Here is a 23,315-nt window from a genome sequence, read left to right as displayed (position 1 = left end):
TTACAACAGGGAAGAAAGCTCTGATCTGCTAGTATTTAGCTACCTGACAAGAAAAAGGTTTAAAGCTTGCACCAGAAAACACGCTTTGGACAGCCAGGATTGAAGGAAAGACCAGTGCTAGTGGGGAGATTGCATCAATTCATGTTTTTTAAAGGAGTTCTATACTTGCCAGAAAAAAAATAAGTTCGCAAAGTGCAGAAATTACACTTTTCCATGGATTTTACGTTCCACGAAAAGAGATCTCATGGATTTAAATGTCACCCCAAAAGGTAATTTTCATACAGATTAAAGCAAAGTATGATGGAAAACTGTTTTAATGCAAGAAACAAACATAATTAAGTCATGTTGCAGTAAGAGAACATTCGAGGACTGTGAATAAAACTGTGTCAAGCAAAGATGGAAAAATAGGAGTGACAGAGATGAACAAAAGTAGTAGGTGGCTTATCTGCACCTATCAAGGAATCCAGGCAATGTTTCTTGTCATGATTACATTAACTCAGTTCAACCTTTGGCCAGGAGTAGTTGGCTGTAATCACAGAAGAAACTTTGCCTAAAAGCATGGGAAATCACAGGTAAAAGTTGCTAAGCTTTTGCTGAATACAGCACTAGACATAAAAGGTGTGTCCCAGTCCAATGCAAAGCATGAATTCTCCCACAAAATGAAGCAGATAACAACAACCTATGTGAAATAAACCCTCCCTTTATTTATACCCTGACATGGTTTCCCAATGTTTACATTTATTCAACAAGCCAAAAAATTACTCTGACTTACTTTCTATTTCACTTTTAGACAAACAGCAAAGCTCTGAGCACCTGGACCATAATTAGATCTATAATTCATCCAGCAGCTTGAAGACTAACACACAAACAAATTAACTCTGCCTGCCAGAAGGATTAATAATATAGGGAAGAACTTATTGCAAACTCCCAAAATGAGAACAGAAAGATTTTACAGTAAAGCTGATGTCTTTCATACTTTTTCCCCAGACACCTCTTCTAATGATGTTGCAGACTCAAGCTCCAAAACTTAAGCACAAGACTAGAAAAAGCAGAGCAACTATTAACTTAGACTGAGGCACATCACCAGCTAGCACAATCACACTGAACCATGCTTTGAGCAGAGCACGCAGCTTTAAAAGAGCTCTTCACCAACAAAAAGAGATGTCCCAGCTTGGCTCTGCAGCACAACTGTCCCCTCTCCCCTCCCCCCCCGCCCCCCTGAAGTAAAACATTTGCTCCTATTCAAAGTTGAAGTCATTTGGGATCATAGCCGCAATTTCAGACAGCACTCAAAATACTGCAATTTTACACAGTCCACAACAGCACTAAGACAGAAGAGCACAGTGGAGTATTTCTCGCACTGCTCTGCATACAGACTGAATACGTTCCAGGATTTGGCTTCTATCTAGCTGGCACTGCCATGGCTACATGCTCTAGCAGTGCCAGGAGGACTCTCAGAGCTAAAAACTCGGTCAGTCTACTTTGTAATTAACAGGGATTCTGCATATGGAAAGCACAAGCGGCTCCAGCACAGCATCTCAGAACCACTGCTCTCCAAGCACACACCTCTAGTGACACCTACATCAAAACTACCCAGTACAGGTTCCTCCATTCTGCAATGGAGCAGTCAATTTCAGAAAACAATCAGTAGAATTACTTTCAGAAACAACATCCACTGTACTACGTGTAATGCTCTCTCTGTGATCCACTGTTCTTTTCTTTCATTTCTTTTCAGATTTCAAAAGTCCATGGATCTTTCCAAGTTAACAAACCTGAAATGCTTCTGGACATAAAGTGGTCTGGGCCAAGACCTGGGGCAGTACAGTCTCCTCTGAGCATCTGCTCTTTTAAAAGACTTTTAAGAAGGAGACGACCAAAGCAGTATTTCCATTGGTGCACAAATGTTTTTTAAACAGTAGCCTTACCTCCTTATACCCTGAAGCTAGCTGCTATCACTGAGGTGGACAGGTGCTCCCTACCGTGGAAAGCTTCCTGCCTGCCTGGAGAACTTGAAAGGAGAAGCCTGCAGCTTATCTCAGGCACAGGAAGAGGTCTGCTCACTGTCACTCCTGTCTGATTACTCCCATGTTGAAGAACAAAAAGAAAGTGCAGGCCAAAGCTGAGTCTGACAATTCAGACCAGAGATTTTATTAACACACTTCAAAGGTCTCAATCTGAACACAGGAGTGAAGAAACATTAGGCATTGCCAAATGTGTATGTAATGCTGCTATTCTGGTAGAATTTCAAACCCAATTTTGTCTAACTACTACATCAGAAGACACTCTTGCATGAGTGAAAAGCAGGCAGCAGAAGTGTAGAGCACAAGCATTGCACTGCCTGCTCCTCGTATTTCAACAAGGAGAAAGCGCACAGAGCAACTCAGAGGAGTTACAAATGGCTGAAGGAATCCCCAGAAAATGAGGAGCCACGTTTTACAGCAGCCCAGCCCAGCCCAGCCCAGAGCTCTGCAATGTGCACACAGCCAAGGTAGTGGGCAGCCAGGAAGCCTGGATCAGGATTCTTGAACAGCCTCTGAGCTGGGTCCCAAGTACAAAGATTTTCCTGTTCATTATATACAGCCTAGGAATGTGTGAGGACAGGTGGATTTTGGCTTATGATATCTAGACTAGGAAAGATTCATCTAACACAGTCTCCAGAAAACAAAACACACACAAAACACCACCTTTTTATCTTCAGCATTTTAATACCTTCATTAAGAACCTACCACTACACAGTCAGACTATGTACAACCTCAGTGCTGTAACACAGTTCTGCAGAAAAGCTCAAAGACCTTCAGGTGCTTCTTGTGGCACTAGCTCCTCTTCTTTAAAGCACTGCATAGAGCTCAGTGGCAGACCAAATTCAGCAAATCATTATCTCTAGTTTTCATATGACATTTTAAGCAACACGTGGAACAATCACAAAAAAAGACAAATGTGTAATACATGAGAAATACTCTCTCAGTTCCTTCCACCCAGACGAGAATTACCAGTGTCAAACTGCAGGCCTATTATTATAGTGCTTGGTTGCTTTACAAAATGAAAATGAAGCAATGACAAAAAAAAAAAAAGTATGCAATTAATACAATTCCCATCTCTACTTTCTCTACCTCTGCCCCTATTTTCTCTAATTTCTAATAAGGTGCACCCACTTTATGGGAACTTTGCCCAGCATGCCCTTTATATCTAGGGGAACCATGCGGTGCTCAGCCCCCAGTACTGTTTCAGTATCAACAACTGCTACCAATAGCTCGTCTCCTGGCTGATAAGAAATTACTTCATTTCTGCTATTCCCAAGACAAAAAAAAAAAAAAAAAAGCAAAATGCTACTCTGTGTTCTTCATATGAAAAATAGTCAATTGAAATACTTGGAGAAAAACATTATGCTTTCATAGTATTTGAAAAATTGATCTCTCCACATATCAATCCATTTAAGGTTAGGTACTGTACATTATCAAATGAATTACCACACTCTTACTGTCCTGCTTTTGTGATGTCCCTTTTAATTCAGTAACTTTTTTCTTATTTAAGTAACTGAAGTTAAAATGCATTTGCTGTGGTGAAGTTAAGTACGCCAGCTGAGACTACAACTTTCTGATGCTTCACATAAATAAACAACAGTAAACCAAATTTGGAAAAGGGGCAACAAAGTTGTTATTTCAACTCATCCTAACTATGGGCACCACAGCACTCTGTGCTAGGAGAGGATGCCCTATGGAGCTCAGCATTACCTGACCATATATAATCTGTATGGATCTTACTTTCCTACAAGGGATCTTCTCCAGGCAAACAAACACATCTGCAGCCACAGGCTGCTCTGCAAACAGGTCAGCACATGAAGATCACCCTCTCAGATGTGATTACTGTTTAATCATGCTTGTAGAATTTTAGTTGGTGGACTATTTCCCTCTTTTGGCATAAGAAGTCTGTTTAATCAGTCAGACTATGCTTAATATGCAGGAGGTCGCACCGGGTAACTCAGATCATTTAAATTTGCTTCCATGGGAATACAGTGTTTGTTACAGCACTCATTACAAGTAGATTTTAGTCTCTTAAGAATTCTTCTTGCTTTTGCTTTATAGACTAGAAATTAAACAGAATCTCATTTCCTTCCCAAGACTCTGAAGTTCAAAACTGAACACAGAACTGTTTAGGTGGTATAGTGGGTTTGGCTCAAGGGGCCCTTAAATGCATGCTGAGGGAGGTGCTACTACAGCTGGGACATCCCACTACAGCTCCTGACCTCTGTGTCACCAGAGTTGGCCCAAGTACACCTCTGCTTACCTGAGAAGAAGTTATGCTTAGCACAATGTGTAACAACTACGCTGCAACATGCAATACCAAACCATCATTCCCACACCAGGCCTGCAGTGCACTCAGTCTAGACTGATGCTGAGGCCCCAGCAGGATAAACACCAGCTAAAGTGCAAGCCCAGCCTGGGCAGGCACTGCTCAGCAGCCAACTCCTTTGTTTGTTACCAGAGGTGCTCGTGCATGGGGAGGAATCTAGCTGCCCATTGTTTGCTGCAAAAGCTGCTGCTTCTCAGCAAGAACCATCATCAACTGAGCAGATCTCCTATTGCGTAGTTATAATCCATTGTAATGCCTATTTTTTTTCCCCCCAAACTCACCCTGCACAAAACATTTAGGAGTTAAATGCTTCACTTAAACTGAAAACAAAAAATAGCTTTCTGCTGCTAGCTCTCCCTACAAGAGAAAAGAAAAATATTTCTGTTTGCTGTTTGTTTTCCATTTAACCCATGGATCTGATGTGCTGATGCTCTACTCACTTACCCAGTCCTCAGTGCTTCCTGTCTAGGCTTGAGATGGAAGCACCAACCCAAGTTAAAACCTAAACCGTCAGGCTGCAGCTTTAAGCTCAATGAACTACCACAGCACGACCAAGAACCCACCACCTTTCACAGCACCATGTCCTGCCAACCAACAACTGTGGCTGGGGTGTGGAGCACAGCTACCTTTGCTGAAGCTCTTCTAATCAAGTCAGGCCACTTCTGCTCTAAAAGCACTCCATAATTTGCTTGCTGATTCCCAGTGCTTCCACTGGAATGACAGAGAAGGTTTCTGGCAAAGGAGGAAACCACCTCCGAGACAATAGTGTTGCGGATCCTTGAGGCTGGCCTTTAGTTTTGCTGTCTGCTCTTTGCCTTTCTTGGCTACTTTCCCAGTGTCTGCACCCTTCTGCATGCCTCAGAGAGGAACTACTGAAGTTTATAGCAGCATTAACTCATCAGCTGGAAACCTGCCAGGCTGCTTACAGTTTCACTACAATCTTCTGAGCCCTGACTCCTGAGGGTGCTTCGTGATAGAATCCACTGCAGACTCTTGGTCAGTTTTCTGATGTACTTGATCTATTCATTAAGCATGTGCACAGATGCATTAGGGCTCGCCTACCTACTGCTGCTTGCTTAGAAGGGAAAAAAACGCCCTTTGCTCTTGTTTATCTGTGTTAGAGGTACTTACGTGCCTGTGAACAAAACCAGAGAATCCAAGCACACAGCACATGGCATAGCCAAAATTAAGAACTACTGTACAACAGCACTGTTAGTTTCTCACAAGGGTGATACATCTCTGTAGAATACATGACACATACCTAATTTACTTGCAGTTATCAGCAGAATGTAACAGCTTTCTTCAAGGAAAGTAGGATCAGGCCCAAAATAATAGTAATAATTAAAAAACAAGCAGACAAACAAAAAAAGCACAAAAATACACAGCAACAATTGCTTTTTTTTTTTTTTTAAATAACAACTGGACTAGAATTGTGTACTGCCAGCAACCTCTCATAATTGATGTTACCTCTGTAACTTGAAATGATAGAATCTATATATTTTCACTGGGTGATTATAATAAAAACCTCTCACAATTAAAGCAGAGTTTCTAAGTAAGCGGAAAAAAAAGCACTTCCTGGGGAACCTCACTTTAATATGATTATTTAAATCCATTACCATACACTGCTTGGTGAAATTAGTCCTCAAGCAGTCACCCAGTCCACTGCCTGCTCCTACACAGGATCACTTGAACCCAACCAGCTCCTGACTGTAGTTAATCTAACTACTTAAAAACCTTTAGTGATACAGATCCACCTCCTCCTTACACATACTGCTGCTGTCTTTACAGTTCAGAACTCCAAACACCTATCCTAAATCTTCCTTATGGAAATGTAAGTTGCTCTCCATAACCTCCTGACAGAGCTAGCAATAACTAATGCATTTCCTTGGCAGCAACTTTATTTTAAATCCAAAGATTATTCTTTTGTCAATTTGTATTCTTTCCAGCTAGCCTGTATTGCTTTACTGTGTAACACTTAGAACTGGTGAGGTACTCTAGCTGACTACTACCAGTGCTATACAGAATGGAATGACTTAATACACCATGTCTCCAAGGCTTTAATATATACCCCCACTTTGACTGCTGTTCTGTTTATTTCTGTTCTCTGGCCTCATATTGCACACCCCTGGAAGGCATATAAAACTCAGACCTGTTACACCCTTTCTGAAGAAACACTCGTATAAGGTGGAACAACGGAAATATAATAACAGATATTAAAAAAGCTACTTACAAGGAAAAACTCACTAATATGGAAGCCTTCACTGGGAAATCCTGAGGCAATCTCCACCAGGGAGCAAAGACCAAGAAAGATGCTGCCTTAGTGGTGGTCGGCCCTTAAATGAGGTCTAGAGGAGGTGGAGTCAAGCTCCACCCCTTCTGGGAGTACAGCTAAATTACTCTCACCTGTGCTCCCACAGCTGACCTGACCTCAGCTGATTAATCAGAGGTTCAGGCTGTGATTACCAATTTCCCATACAACTCCTTACCAATCTTTTTGCCTATGGATTGTGAAAGCTATGCCTTGGCAAAGGGCTGCACCTTGCAGTTCTCATTATTAACTCACATGCAGTAGCATGTAACTTAAGGTCACTTTGAATCCAAAGTGATATGGGCAAGCAATCTTTTTTGCTAACTTCCAATGTAATATTTATATGCTTTAGACCTGTGTTCAGGTCAGTAATGAATGCACAGAATATCCCAGGTTGGAAGGGACCCATAAGGATCATTGAGTCCAACTCCTGGCTCCACACAGGTCTCACAAATTTCATTTGGCCAAACTCCAAGTTGAGCTCACACTTCATTAAAGCACCGTATATTATATATTCAACTGTAAGCATTGTAACAGTCTAGACACTGAAAATCATAGAATCATGAAGGTTGGAAAAGACCACAAAGATCATCTAGGCCAACCATCAGTCCATGGCCACCATGCTTGCTAAATCATATCCCTCAGTACCAAATCTACACAATTTTTGGATGCCTCTATCCATAACTAATTAAAATTAATAATAAATCAATAATGAATTATCGCAGGATGGTCCTGTACAGGCCCTCACTAAAAACTCTCACAACATGAAAGTGAGCTACTGCTAACTACAGATCTCAGTGGCATTTCATCAAGGCAATCTCTCTCCATTTGTTTCTGAAAGTGATGCTTCCATCAGTCAAGTCAATCTTTATCTGAGTTTCTAAAAGATCCTGTTCTCCAGTAAGCGCTATAAAATTAAGAACTGTTCTAACCACTGCTCTAAACCTGATAATAATGCAGGGCAATCTCTGCAGGAGGACACCATAGAAAATTAATCCAAATTAACACAAGCAGGTTAGTATGTTTATCACTTATGGTTACTGGCTCAAAGCTAACACCAATTTAAAGCCACAGTATAGTTCTTGGCTAGTTTAATGGAATGGATGCTCCTGTTCTAGGTAGCAGCTGAATATTCTCACTCCTGCCTACTTAGCCCTTAACTCAGAAATAAGCTTAAGGTGTTTTTCAAGATACCTGTACTATTTGTTTCAGAATGTTCCACATACATGCAAATCCTAGTTACACAAGGTGCAGGAAAGCTCCACACTTCAATTTTACATGAAGCAGTCTGCCCATTATAAATAAAAGGTTTAATATCATTTAGCTGTTTATCACCGATTTTCACTTTGTTAATTTGAGTTAAAATTAGGTATTCCAAGGCTATAAAAGTAAAAATCAAGTCAAAGAAGTGTAACTGATACACACAGATAAATCCATCTGATAGGGAAGTGCTCAGTGTGCTCAGACTGCCATATACTCTGCTCCTTACAAACTAAATGATAGGTTGGCAGTGGTGAGCAATGCAGAGTTTGAAAACATATATCTATATGGCATATTTTAATTAGTTTTATGACAGTGTCTTAGAAGGGCTTTTTTCAGCAAATGGATATTTGAAAAGCAGATTTGTCTTTCAGTCTAACGACACATTGTGGTTTATACAAATTTTACACTGTAGCAGAAATGCTAAGACAGGCTTGAAGCAGTGATTGAGCACCTGATGGGAAGGGCCAACCCAGGTGTGCTGAGGTATATGCAACCAGAAGGGATGGAGTCAGGATCCACCCCTTCCCAGACCTCATTTAAGGGTTGACAGTGGAGGTAGGAGGGTCTTGCTGGAGATCCCTGTGTACCAAATGCCTTCTGAAGGTGAACTGTTTCTTTTCTTTCCTTTCTTTCTGTACCCATGGCTGTTGCATTTGAGCAAATCTTCACTTGTTGCAGCCTGGGACCTTGCTGCTCTGCTGTCATTGCTGTGCTTTCCATTGTGTTACATATAAGAGAACTGTTTAAACAGACTGCTCAGTCTCAGGCTTTTCTATTGTTTTGAGACAAAACTAGAAATAATGAGGGCTAGTCTTGTAATACCAGTGGCTGAGTGAAAAGTGTTTGAACTGTTTCTGCAACTCCAGAGTAGACAGATAGCCAAGATTTTTTTCCCTGTTTTTGAGAGTACTGCCAATGAAAACTGGTGAAAGATTTATAAGACCCTTTAACTAACATACAGATGTTTAAGAGCATGTATGTCAGAACTGTGGGTGATGTTTACACAAGGACCCAAGCTGCAAACTTGAGGGTGTAAGAACTTATTCCTATGAGTGGATATGTGGACTTGTAATGCAAAACCCTGTCTTAACTATGGCACTTGTATTTCTTGTGTGACAAATTCACTGTGTAGTGATTTGGGGTGGGTGGGTGGGGGCAGAAAAACAAGTAAAGACCAAAAACTCATCCACTGTTTTGTGCTTGAGTGAGGTCAACACTAACATGGGCTGGAAAAAAACACAAACTTGAGGCAATCTGTCATCCATTCTCAACTGAAAAGAGAGTAGTTTAAATATTCTATTCAGGAGTTATACAATCTTCTACTGTTGCATATTTTAATAGAAGCATGTTAAATAACAGAGTGCTCCAGCAAAACTTAACGCTTCAATGTTTTACCAAAATGCCTCTCTACATTTGTCACCCCCACTCCGCAATCAGCTCGAATAACTACTTGCAAACAAGGTGACAGCCACTCTGCATGTAAAGACAGCAGAATAAGGTTGTTACTATAAATGGACTACAAAACACAGACTTCTGATTGCTGTCCTACATTATTATTGCTCCTTGCTAGGCTAACCTGGGCTAGATCCTTCTTGCAAGGAAGAGGGATGGAAGGAAGAGCATGGAAGAAACCGCTCAGTAGAAATAACTCTAGATAAATCAAGGTTATCATTAGATAAACATATCTTTAAATTACTGTGAGCCACTGATTTATGTTCTGAGACTAATAACAAAGGAACAGAGCTGGACAATACTAGAAAGCAGTATTTGAATAGCTTGAGGGCTACTTCAAACATGTTCTTACAGGATTTCTGAACCCTCTTAATTGTGTTTTTGCAATTACAACTGAAAAATTCTGTGCAGGAGAGGAAGTGTTAGAAATAATTGTGTGGATTTGTGTTTTCAGAACCATTCTGCAAACCTCAGCTTTCTTTCCTTGTAGAATGGGTTTATTGTACTTGATAGTGATCAAGTGCCAGGGCAAGAAAAGTCAGAATAGAAAGCAAAATGCAGCTGTTAGGAGGTGCATTATCAAGTCAGGTTTGGGTTCTGTTGTGTTGTTATTTTTGTTTGTTTTAGTTTTGCTCATTCAACTTCAGCAAGGGCATTTCTGCACATATTCCTAATATATATCTACCTTAATCAACAGCTTCTTCTGTATTCAACTATTTAGTGTTCACAGTTGTGGTTTCTACTGCAGAGGTGTAAACAAGCCAAACTGACATGTTTTTTTAATGAATTTCAATATTTAGCAATATGAAGACATTTACCCAATAAGGAACGAAGGGAATAAATGAGAACTGGGGAGACTGCCAGTGATCAAAAAGTCAGAAGCTTGATTGAATAAATGCCACAACAGTACATGTGAGGACTTGGGCACGCACTTGTGCTGCTGTATTTGACTGCTTTCAGAATATTCTTCTTCCTACTGATTTCAGAAAGGTAGCAAAATGAAGGCCTGTCTTTGACAAAGGAGAGATGGGAACTTATTACATTTGAGAGACAAGGGAATGGATTGACTTATTCATATCCTGGTGTGTTTGACAAAATGCTTTATGTGAACAATGCCTACTCTGAAGAGAGGGAGGAAAAATCCAGCAGAGTTCATTTGAGTCATCTATTTAAGCTATTTAAGCAATGTGTATGTGTTTTTTTTCCCTGTGGCTAGCACTAGCAGATGAGCCTCCTTCACTTGCTGACTGGAGTCGCCACCTCCAAGGCACAACTGGAGCAAACCACAGCTGTGCAGTAACATCTTCAACAGGCATGACTGTTTGCAGAGTAAACATTTGCCTACAACCTTACTGTAGATAGAGAATGTTAACAAAAAGAACAGATTCTAGCAGCTTATCTGCAGCTCCTTCCTTACTAGCACATGGCTGTGGAAGGGTGCTCGATCCACAGCTACCTCTGCACCACCAGCACAATCATTCATTGCTTCAGACAGCTCAATTGAAAGAGCTTAAATTGCTACTCTGAAGAATACCTGCACAATATTGCTTTAAATACGTACTGCAGTACTTCCTCACTGATGGGGTAATAACCACAGTTAGACTGTTACAAACATCTGGATTCATGGGTCCATAACTAAACCAGAGAAAGCATCTGTCTGGGTTTTGCAGGCATTTTTCTTTGTGTCATACATGAGATCATGGGGTTCAGCTGGCAAAACTTTACAGCACAGAATTAGCCCAAGGTGTAGCAGTGATGAAAGGGACAAACAGAGTCCTCTGGAAGCACAAGAATCTTACACGAAGACAAAACCCCTACCCATCATATTCCCATTGAGCTTAGTACACATACTTTGCAGTGTTATTTTAAAATCAGGAGTTTTAAAATGAGCCACTCATAAATTATCAATGTGCCTGCCAGCTTAGGAGAAGGTACAGACAGCAAAAGCATCACTGCTACCTTCTGTAGCACAGCTTAAAAAAAAAAAAAAGAAAAAAAAAAGAAAAAAAAAAACAGAAAAGAAAAAGTCACATTACTATCTATTAGCATACAAGATCTGATAATAGAGATAGTAATCTCTATTAAGAAAAATCTTCTGAGTGGCCTGATCATGTTTAGGTTCAGATGCTCACTAGCAAGAGGATATAACAGAGCAAGGGAGCCTTTGGGGTGATACAAGAATCTCTCTCTTGATAAGAAATCCTATTTCCCAGCAGCAGTGAAGGAGAAAAGCTGCCTCTGACTGGGCCTGTAAGGCACATGGCTTTGTCTGGCCCTTATAAGAACTTGTTTTCAGATGTCTGATCTTTAATTTAACAAAGAGAAGTGATTAAATGCAACTGACAGACTAGATTGTAAAATGTTCCAATTCTCACACTTGCATAGGAAAGACATGCTATCTTATCTCACTCCTTTCTAAACCACATGAATTAAGTTCTCAGTGGATACACTGATTTCAGTGTTTGCTTTCATTTCCTCCGAAGTTTACACCAAACTGAATTTGCTGTAAAACTGAATGTAAACTACAAAGTACATGGCATAGATGTTACTAATTTTTTTAGTATTGGGTTGAACTTCACAAACTTTCTCATCAAGTTGAACAACAATTAAATTTGGAGTAGAAAGGAGGACTGAGGAAAGGCAATGAGATGCATCTTTTTGCTATTGTGGATCAGCAGAGCAGCCAGGAGCTACTAATAGAAACTGCTCTAAATCATGGCACCCTTGGGAATGGCCTCCCTCATGTCAGCCCTAAAAGCCAGGAAGCACCTGGAGGGTGGGAGCCCTGCTGTGCCCTACAGCCTCCAAGCTACCCAGGTCAGCATAGCAGCCTCAGATCTAACCTCAGCTCTGGTGTGCTGACCTCATCTCTGAACAGTTTTACACCATGAACTGAGAACAGCCATTCCAGATATGTCAAACCTATTTAAGAGCATTTCTGCAGCACATATTTACCTTGCATTATGTGCAAGACCTTTGCAGCATTTTTCTGAGAATGTACAACAGTGGGTTTTGGCACATTTCCGTACCTTGAAGCCTGTAAAAGCACTTGGCAATGGTTTGAAATTGAACTGCCTAGGAGCAATAGGGCCAAGACCTTTTTAGCTGTGCTTTATGCTATTAAAAGCACAAAAGAAATTAAATACAGCACATTGCATCAAGTAGTAGAGCTTTGAGTTAAGCCAGCAAAAGCAAGAAAAAACAGGATTTGATACCTGTGTCCTCAACCTGCCTATCTGCCCTGGTGTTACAGCTGGACAGTAAGTGACTCATTTCAGGCCATTCTATGAGATGGGAGTAAACATGAGGTGAAAGCAGTACTTGATTTCTTTCCCATCATCTTTAGTGACTTAAGATCAATCGAATTTCATTGGTTTTGGTGCTCTGTCTTTCTTGAAAATCATCATGTAACCCAAAAGAATGTAGGATATTACTGTATGTTAAAGTACACAGCTAACAGCATTAAGATTTTTTGGAGAGGTATCCTCTAGGATGCAGTATGTGTTGTATTTGTGAGTGGTAAACAACAGGACTTTTCTAACGTTTCATTGCCCAATTAAATTAACAGAATCATAAAATATACTGTTGAGATAAGCAAGCAAAAAAATGCTTTTTAGACATTTTTAACATGCCTGCCATTCTGCTGCCTCAGTGCCTAAAATAGAACTTAATGTGCAGCCCAGGCCTCCTCAGCACACCCAAGAATGGGGCTCTCCTGGGGCTCAGGCATTTTTACAAAACAGCTGTTAGAGTAATAGCTGTGAGTCTGGGAAATTTCTCTGCTGAAGAGACCTACACAGCTACACATTTGAGTGAGAATCGCAGCACAACCAGTCAGAGTCATTTGTAAGGTGCTAAACCAACCTCAGGTCCTTCTGGTGGAAGTGTGTTAGGGAGCAACTTGCTGTCAGGTGAGCAGCAGCAGCAGCGCTTACCACAGCACAAAAGAGTGCATCCTATCAAATTTAGCACATACTGTGTGCATGTGCATTATTGTATTTTAAAAATGCTGGGTTTTCTTAGTTACTTACATAAGTGGGCAACCAGAAGGATTGCTGGTATCTGAGAGCATCACTTCATTACTGTGAGCCCTGCGACTTGTAAGGGACAAATCTAGGACTGGGGGGATGCAACCTGGAATGAAGAAATCTCTTTGGGAGAACTTGAGACACAAGCAGCTTGTCATTTTTAAAGCAAGTATGAATAGGTCTGAGTTTTGCAGGCTTTTAAATGCATTATTTTACATTTTCTTTACTTTTACATGTATGATAAATATATTAAATAACATAAAGCAACATTCTGCTGCTTGCTGCATGTAAATCAATTAAATGCAGGTGCCTGCTGTATCAGTTTGTTGCCTAGTCTGCACTACTATCCACCGAAAGGCTCCTCCTGAAAAGGAACTTGCAGTGTTGTAGTAACCTTTTGGGCAATCAAACTCTGTTCAAACTGCTCATCCTGAACACCCAGAATTTCTGTTAAAGCCGTCAATGCCTCTTTCTAAGTATTTTTGATATTTGCAGGAGGTAAAAATATAATCATCATACTGTTGCTTTTGATTAAAGGGTGAATTCCTCTACAAAAATGCCTATAGGAAAAGAAGCACTGACTTACTGTCAAAAATAATCATGTTCTCCCTTGCACTCTGTAGGAGAGAAGCTTGAATAATTTTAGAGACTTTGGGGGTGGGGGTTCATCATTTTCAATGGCATTCCTGGGTATCTAGTAGTACAGCTCACAAGGATTCACTGCAGTGTTCTTGTGCTATTACCAGAGGAACCTGCTTTCCCAAGGGGCTGAAGATCAGACGCTACTGGAAAGCATAAGGAGGGTGGAGGGGTTTCCCTTTCTGGAAGCCAAGTTGCAGCTTGCTGTACCTGAAACTGCTCCACTATATTTTCAGTATCTATAAGGCAAGGCATTAGTGTTTTATTTCCCTCAGAAATTCTCTCTCCTATGGTGCCCCACCAAGGGGGAGGGGTGAGGGGGGGATGGTTTAAGTCTAGAATACACAACAAAGATAGGACTAGATCATGGTAACAGGACAGTTATTAAATAGTTTACAAACTAAAAGCAAACCAAAGCAGACCATTTTTTCTCTGTCTACAGAGCTTGCCCCTGTGAAGACACATCAGACAGCCCGGAGGCGATCCACAGCACCGCTCTCAAGGAGAGACACCTTTACCACAGATTCAATAAACACAGCTTGGTAAGTCCCTGCCTCTCCAGGCCTACTAAGATAATGAGAGCAACTCACATCTTAGCAAATTCATGAGACTTTGCACCAACCTTTCAAACTATTCCAAATGTCCAACAATTCTCACTCAGAATCAGAAAGCACTTCCAATGTTTTTTATCATGTCCACTGCTTGCTGTTACAAACAAGCTGTTAATCTGAAGAAATCTTACAGTCAGAAAGCACGCAGAGATGCATCAAATGAAACAACACTATTTAAATGTGATTTAGCGCAAGTCTGATTGCTGGATGCTCACAGCTAATGAGAATTTTATGCATCTTTTAAACAAAAGTAAAACATGTTAAAGATTTCAAGAAATAAGCCAGCTATGTTACTATTTAACTTCCCTACAGATCAGTGCTCCAGTTACCTTTCCTTTATCTAAAACTGTATCACTCAGAGTTCCAAGCTCACAATTCTCTAAAAACCAACAGGAGTGTCTCCCAAGCTGGGAACTTCCTTAAAAACATTCTTTACCAAGAGACTGCAGCCCTGACTGACAGACACATAAACGTGAAGGCAACACTTCTTATCTAACTGTTAAGCAACACGCTGAGGGAAAGCATATAAAAATCACATTCAGTTCTTTACTTTTGCTTCAGAATCAAGTGGTGACTCTAAACCGGCACTCAAAAGACAGTTCAACCTATGTGCAAACATCACGTCGCAAGCTTCAGTGTATTTTGAAGTTCACATAATCAGCGTTTCACAAAGGCAGTGACCAGCTACATAAAACAAACTGTATACATTTCTCTATGTGCATCAACCGCAAACGACTATCCCTACAGCATGCAGACGAAATATCAAATGCTCCCTTTGCTTGTTCAACCCACTGCACACGATTGTCGTCTAATAGTCACCAGCTGTAAACATGAACTTTCCCATTTATTAGCCTGAGCATGTTAATCTCCTAGCACTGTCCACGATTTAAGAAGCTGTTACATACCTGCAGTTAGGAGGAGGATCAAGAGTTATTTCAGCTAGCTCCTTCTGGATTCTGTTGGTGAAATGAGAACAGACACAAAGCATTTGAGATAGTCTATAGAATAAATCAGGGAATTACACTGCCCTCTACCACCATGCAGTTAAATGCAAGATTGGCTTTGCCTTCAGTAATGCTAACATGGCTGCTTCCTCTTTGTTCTCAGAGGTATAACCCAAATCCCACAGCTGAGAAACTTTGCAGCTTTTTTCCTGCTCGATCCTGTGTATAAACAGAACGCTCACAGCCGAGTTCGGTAGGAATCTCCCACAAGTACTCGGAACAGTAACTCTTTTTCAGATCTGAGCACATTTTGCCAGAGAGATTTTCTTTTCAAGCTAATATGCAAATGAGCCGGGGGGAGGGGGGGCCGTACAAGCACATTTGACAATGACTTTAAACCAGCACTACAGAACTGTGATCGAGGCTGAAGAAGCGAGCCGTGCTGTCAGCAAATGTATTCTTTTGGCAATATTCTACCTCCTGCTTTGCAGGGTGTTTAAAAAGTAGGTCTGCAGATCTGCCTGGCTGCTTCTGACACTGGAATCATCTCTGCATCAACTTTGCTCCTCTCCACACCTTCTGCTGCCTTTCCTCCCCCAGCCTTACAGGAGCCGTATTTACATGATAAAAAGCAACATAATAACCTGAAATAATCTGTGTTTAGCTTGACATTGTAACAACCACTCCCAAGATGTTACAGTCCAGAAAGCAACACTCAAAATTTTGGGTAAACCTTATTATTTATTCATATATATATATATATATATATATAGGAGGTGCAACTTTTAAAGATTCAAGGCAATTTCCTCTTTTAAATGTCAAAACAAACAAACAAACAAAACTGCACAAGAAAACCCACGCGAGCAAGACTGCTTTTTTATGTGCATAGCAAGTGTAGAGCATGAGCTGACAGGGACTGCCCCAAAAGCCCATGCACCATTTCCATTAAGCCCAACCATGCTACTGAACTACTGAATTAACCAAAACAAAGGTAAGAGGAGAAAACTCAGCTGTGAGCCTCTACATGATGTACCTCAGGCACTAAAAAGAACACAAAGCCTAACAATAAATTACAAAGTCTACACTGTTTCCAGAACTTTTCCTTCTGCAGCCAAGTCCTATTCCAAAGGGTTTCTTTAACAAACTCAGAAGTCATCAGTCCCCCAGTCGCATTCTGCAATAATTCTGAGACACTGCAAAATGTATTTACTGAGTTTAAGTACAGTGCAAAGTTACTAAAATGTTCCTCAAAGTCTGAGCTACTGTATTTGGGCTGGATAAGCAAAACTTGAGGCTAATGTGGCTTTCGCACAGTGTATTTGTAAATGTTTGTAAAGAAAGGGAACTCCAGGGAAAAGACTGAAAGTTGTGTTTCATCTCAGAAGACAACTGGGATTGAGGGAATTAAAGTTTGCTTTATTTCACACAGCTGAACTTACAGAAAATAATTAGCACGCATGTCTTGAGAGCTGGACTGCCAGTAACCTTGTGTGTAAACAAAAACGCAGCAGATAAAACTAGACAAGGTTTCCTGAGATTCGGATACTTAGAGGCTACACTTGAAGAACCCTATGGCTGGAATCCACAGATCCCACAAGAGACCATTTGCCTGACTTTCTCCAGAAAGCACTGCAGGACAGAACAGTGACTTTAAGGTGCACAGGGCTCTACTGCAATCATAAGGCCTGCAGAAGCCACGAGGCTTTTGTGACTTCTGTAATTAAAGAGTACGGTCATTGCACTGCAGCCTGCACTGAAATACACCAGAAAGATCCACCCTACACCAACAAGGTATGTAAACCTGTCTCTGCAAACCAGACACCTGAAGCTTATGCTTTCTCACTCATTTTAACAAATATGAGAGGCACACAGGTGCCCCATGACCAGCCTGAGAGTTAGCAAGTTTTCCAACAACTCCAAAGAAACACGGCCAGCCCACGTATTAGTGCCCCAGAGGATTTGGACTGGTGAAGGTCCTTCCCAGCAGACCAGCATGCTACAGAATTTTGTACTGTGCTATTTCCCACGTGGCTTTAAAGCAATCCCTCTGCCTTGGGAAGTGCAGTGCAACACTGCGAGTCCACACACCGTGCAAAACCGCTACAGGACGCTGGATGCCACAAGTACCTTTTAGCACTAGTAGATAGCTTAGCAGTAGTTTTGCTGGAGAGTTTGGTGTTCTTCTTCTGTTGGGTGGCAGAGGGTTTCCTTTCCTCCTGCTCCTCAGGTTCAGGTGCCGGGGGGTCCCTCTGGTCAGCATCTGAGCTGCCGCTGCTGGTACTGGGGCTCTCATCATCTGACCTCTGCCTGTCACTGGACATCGTGGGGAACTTGTGGGGAAGGAGGAGAAGAGGCAGTTACTACAGCACGCAGGTCACCCCTCGCCGTCCTGAGCTCTGAAGAACACTTTGGTTGTCGACAACTCTATTTCATGGAGAAACCCACCAGGATCCTCTTCTTTGTCTCATCCGCCAGGGCTGCAACTTGACAGCCACACCACATTTACACTTCGGAAAACACCGGCATTTCCCATTTTTTAAACCCACTCGCATTTTTGTCATGCTTCAAACAATATGCCAATTGTCGGCTTGGTTCTGAGGCACAGACAGATTGAGCAGGGCACTTAGGAAACGCGCATTAATAACTTATGACACATTGTAAATAACAGACCTCCCTGGGAATGTTTTTTAAGGAGTCACCGATACCCTGTAAATATTTACACTGGAACGGAGCGTTTTATTGGGTCCAAACGCCTGATCCCCCCTCAACCCCTCTCTCGGAGGAGCTCCATTGCCAATGAGACTCGGGCTGCTATCAGACCGAAGCATACACTTGCTCTGTGCATTTAAAGGGCTGGGCGGGGGGGGGGGAAGTTGGGGGGGGAGAGAGAACGCGGGTTGTTTTTTTTTAAAGGAAAACCCCCGCGGAACCCGCAGAAGATGCGTCGGGAGCAACTCGGGAAGCGGCAGCCCCACTGCCCGCCGGCAGATCCGCATTGGGCCCCCGCAGGGCCGCCGGGGGGGAGGCAGCCCGCAGCCGCCCGCACCTTCCGCGTCGCCCTCTCGCCCCCCCGCCCCGCTCCGACATGGTGGCGGCGGGGGGAGGGGGCTGCCCGGTGGCCGGGAGCCGCGGTGGGGCCGGGGGCGGCCGCGCTTTGTGGGGTGAGCCCGGCGCGGCGCGGCAGGCGGCGGCTCGGCTCGGCCGGCCCCGCTCCGCTCGGCTCGGCCCCGCTCGGCGCCGCGCGTGTGTGTGCACCAAGTGAGGCGTGAACTCGGCCGGCCCCGCGCCCCCGGCCGCCGGCAGGCAGCGAGCGCCGAAAACAAGAACAAAGCTCCTCGGCGGCCCCCCCGCTCCTCCCCGCCTCCCCCCACCGCGCTCGCCCAGCCGCCGCCGCCGCCGCAGCCGCCTCGCCCGCCTCTCGCTTACCTTCGCCGGCGTCCTGTCCCGCTGCTGGGTCGGAGGGGCGGGATGGCGGGGGGCCGGGCCGGGCCCGCGGCGCCCGAGGAGGGGACGGAGACGGCCGGGGGGCTCTACGGCGGCGGCGGCGGCTCTGTGGCCGGGCGGTGTGGAACATTGAGAGCCGGAGCAGGGGGGGACGGGGGGAGGCGCGGTGCGGCCCCGCGGCCGGCGGGTGGCGCTGGCGGGCCCCGCTCTGCGGCGCGGGCTCCCGCGGCGGGCCGGGGGGCCGGGGCGGGGGGCGGCGGGAGCGCGCCGCCGGGGGCGGGGGAGAAGGTCCGGCGTTGGGGAGAGGGGGGGGGAGACCGGCCGCCCCCGCCCGCCGCCCGCCGCCGCCCGCCGCCGCTGTGCCGGGCTGCAGCCGACAGCGGGGGAGGGGACGGGAGAGCAGAGGGGGCGCTCGCTCCCGCCTGGCGGCCAGCAGAGCGCGCCCCCCTCCGGGCTGGGGTGCGCGCAGGCGCTCTCCCGCCGCGGCCGAGGGCGCGCGTGCTCCGGGCCGGGCAAGGACAAAGCGGCGGCGCGCGGGTGGACCTCGACGGCTGCTGTGCGCGGCGGGGCACGGCGCGATCCTGCACAGCTCCTGAGTGTGGGCACCGCCAGAGTCATCAGCACTTCGGTGCCCTCCGCCGGCTGTCCCGGCTGCAGCTCCGTCGCCCGCGGGGTCTGACAGCGGTGTTACAGCCGCCTCGTGCCCCGCTCCTCGAGCCACGCGTCCAAGTGATGGCTGGCACTGTGTGCGGTCATGGTGGTTTATTCCAAATTAGAAACACAATTAGGAGTTGCACCGTATGCATCTACGTGCCGAGTTCTGACTATTATCACAGAGGTCAGTAGTCTGTATCAGTGGCTGTGTAGGATGGAGGTTGAATTTCTTCCCAGGCCCATCACGGCCGCACCTGAGGAGCTGTGGTCAGTGTGCAGTGAGAGCCATCCACCAATTAGAGTAATGTGAATATTCCAAAGTGATCCTGGAGCAATAAAACCCACCTGTAAAAGAAGCGTTAACTATTTGTGATAAGTACCTGTGCTGCAGATTACAGGGTCCAGCAGAGGGGAAATGAGCAATGCGGTTTGAGTTCTTTTATAGAAATGGATGCAAAACCGCTGTCCAGCAGCTGGGCTTCACCTCAGCACTGTGCACCTCGAGGGCTTTCCTTGCCAATAGTCCAAGGGCTTCAAGCCTCTCTGCTTAAGTTTAGCAGGATCGAGAGGCCACAGGTTGCGTTCTGTAGGAGCTGAACGGTGTGTCGGGGGGTTCTGTTCTCTGGGTAGCTGGAATTAGCTCAGCTGAACAGTATGCTGAAGGTTTGGTGGGTGAGCTGAGTGAAATGGTGGGGAGGAATACCGGAGGTTTGTTTGTTAAAGTGGGCTATAGAGAATTCCCAGATCACCACTACAAGCGATTTGCCCCTGAGGTATGCTGTAGAAAATTCTTTGCATAAACAGTATCTGGCATGATGAGCAATCTGGGCATAATTAGTAAAAGGGAAGTGTGGCAATATCAAAAATCTATCAGTCAGCAGTAAAACCATTTCTTTTCCCTATTGATGCTCAAAATGGGGCTGGCTGGCACTTTGAGGGTCAGGACTAAGTGTTTATTTTGTTTCAGGTGATAATCAATGCAGCTGTCAAAAAAGAAAAACAAATAAAGCATCTACAGAATGAATGTAAGTAGGTTGGTCAAGGGCTGCTGGCCACATCAGCTGTTACATGTTGTGGCTTCTGTGGCTTTTAGGAGAAAAAATGAAAATAAAGCCTGTTTAACAGAGGCTAATTGAAAGCCAGCCTGGATTTCATTATTTATTTTTTTCTCTCCAGTCTTTTGTACCTAATTAAAACTGTTCTACTACAGGAACTTATGGATACAACAGGTGTTTATCTGAATGAATATGCATTTGTTTGACATCAAGGCTCAAAGCATGATACTTTCCTCTTACAGGGCTGTATTCTCCTAGGGGGTTTGTTATCTTGTCAACTGTAGAAAAAGTAATGCAGTTGGAAGCAGAGAAAGTGCTGATTTCAATAGCTATAGGAATAAAGCTCCATCCCATGATCTCTGTGACTTTTTGTGCTCCTTGTGATTTTACACTGGTGTAATTTTAACCGATACATCTATCTGTTTTTGTTTTTCTGTCAGTTTATTGAGTACTTAAACTGTGAAAGTTCAACTAGTAGGGTGAAGTGCAGAGCCCTCCTGAGCTTTCCTAACCCTTCCTACTTTCAGACTTGTCTAGATGGTCCTGGGCACTTAGAAATGTGTGAAGCTTTCATTTTTTCTTCCCCTCAGATGCCCTTTAGTTTTTTGTTTGTTTGTTTGTTTGTTTTTCCCCAGCACAAGCATTGGTGGTTCCTTAAGAAGCCCAGTATCGCTTAGATACGTCCTGATCCCTATTCTATCAGAGCACAGGTGTGAAGTTGCTGTCAGCGTGCAGAGGTTTAACATCTGCTTTGGGCTGTACAGGCATCTGAAAATATTTTACTGCATTTAGGAAGAATTCACATTTCAGTCTCCTCTATTGGATGCAAAATGCTGTGATAGCAAACAACTCAATGCCTGGCACCAGAACTAGGGTAAAGGCATTTTCCACTTCTCACAAGTAAACTCTGAGGGATGAGAAAATCATTGCTTGATCTCCTTGCCCCTACCATTTTAAGGGTGTACAGATGGTAAAATAAAGCCGGCATACATTTTTTGCGATTAAGAGCAGATCAATTGTAAATACTACTTAATGTTTACAGTCATATACTTCATCTTCTTTATCACAAAATCATTGTTTCCTGACAACAAATATATTTCCAACAAGCAATGCATCTTTCTATCCCATGCATGTTCCCATACCGAGCTGTGTTGTTAAAGCACATGTTGGAGCTCTACTGTGGTGCTGCAGCTGAATGTTCACAGACTGTGGAGCACGGAAATGAAATAAATATTTTTTTAAAGTCCATGTGATGTGTCAAAATTTGGATTGTGTTTTCTCTATTAATTACTTCCATAGCAGCAACTATTGACCCTTCTGTGAGAGAACTCGTGTGATAACCAGTCTGTTTTCCCCAGATAATTTACAAATTTGCCAGGTAGAGGTAGTAAAATAACATATAATAAAGTAAAACCTTGTGCCAGGAAGAGATGCAACAACTTGCAGAATGGAGCAAGGAAGCCTGTTACAAAGTGAGTAATTACAGCTCATCCTGTGGTGCCTTAAACTTAAAATCACTACAATAAATAGGATTATTTTATATTGTGATGCTATGGCTTTATTTGTGGTTATGAATGAAAAGTAAACCCCTAAAGAACAATCTTCTTGGTATGTTTCAATTCATTTGGATCCTCAAGAATCTACAAAACAAACAAACAAGCAAACAAAAAAACCTCAAAGGTCAAGTAAGCATGGCAGCAGGCAGGATCCAACAGTTAGGAAACCACTTCTTTCTCTCTGTGTCAGCCTATGTTTAGCCCATCTGTTGGCTTTGTGTTGCCATCTTCCAAATTGTGGCACAAGAATGTGGTGGAGGAAGGATGGAAAAGGAGGGAGGGAGAGTGGAAAAAATGAAGGCAAAAGCCAGAATCCTGCTGTGCTTCAGTTTTTCCTCTTTGAAGAATGGCTTTTTGGAAGCTCTCTTGTTGTTCAGCAATAGTCTTGAGACTGCTGTAATGCTGACTACCACAAGGCCTAGAATTTGGGACACTTAAAGGGGCTAGCTAGCTAGCAGGTTCTCCTGCATGGTGTGCACTGCAATTGACAAATGTTTTTTATACACAAAGTGGTCAGTTGGACTAGGTTTTAATGAGTAGATTAGCATTAAGCACTTAGAAAACATATCAGGTAAATGGGTGTTTTTGAAGCACGAATGTCTTGATTTCAGTTTTCCCACGGAGTCCCTGTATTCTGTTGTGTAAATTCTCTCTTTGTGTGTGGACTATTGATGCAAGAAAAGATCATAATGGCCCCTTTGGAGTTTCTGAAATCATTTGTATTAATCCAGTGTCTGTGCATGTCAAATGATAATCAGTACTTAAAAAAAAATCCATACCTTTTATTTTTGCCAGCAGCTCATATTAAAACACTTTCAACGTATAGAGCTATTGTTTTCTTGGAAAGCTGTGAGAAAAATGGAAGAAGGTTAAAAAGAGAAAATCCAGGTGGGATTAATGTGTAAACTGGGCAGTAATAATTTGCACTTCATAAGGGTGTTTTTATCTTTGCAAGTAGGCATCATTTCAGTGAATGTTTGTCTGCAAACAATATCATAAAGAAACTTTTAT

General features: G+C 43.4%; 1 protein-coding gene across 5 annotated transcripts in view; it reads right to left on the bottom strand.

Moving 5' to 3' along the window:
* Positions 1–19,177, bottom strand: part of UBE2E3 (ubiquitin conjugating enzyme E2 E3) — a 56,364-nt gene extending 37,187 nt beyond the window's left edge. For 3 of the 5 annotated variants that reach the window (XR_014948053.1, XR_014948055.1, XM_015868368.3), the window contains exons 1-3: positions 19,022–19,177; positions 17,723–17,925; positions 15,557–15,607 (exon numbers count right to left, since the gene is read on the bottom strand). Coding sequence is in view for 2 of the 5 variants with exons in the window: in XM_015868368.3 (XP_015723854.2) it covers positions 15,557–15,607; positions 17,723–17,916 (245 nt within the window). In the remaining 3 variants the exon portion in view is untranslated. The remainder of the gene's footprint in view (positions 1–15,556; positions 15,608–17,722; positions 17,926–19,021) is intronic. The other 2 variants (XR_014948054.1, XM_015868370.3) reach the window with 1 other exon arrangement.
* Positions 19,178–23,315: the final 4,138 nt, after the last annotated feature.

The sequence above is a fragment of the Coturnix japonica genome, chromosome 7, assembly GCF_054131305.1.
Source record: "Coturnix japonica strain WE chromosome 7, WE-NBRP24, whole genome shotgun sequence".
Taxonomy (NCBI): Eukaryota; Metazoa; Chordata; class Aves; order Galliformes; family Phasianidae; genus Coturnix; species Coturnix japonica.
The sequence above is the reverse complement of the archived record's forward strand: the minus strand, read 5'-3'. Positions and strand labels throughout refer to the sequence as shown.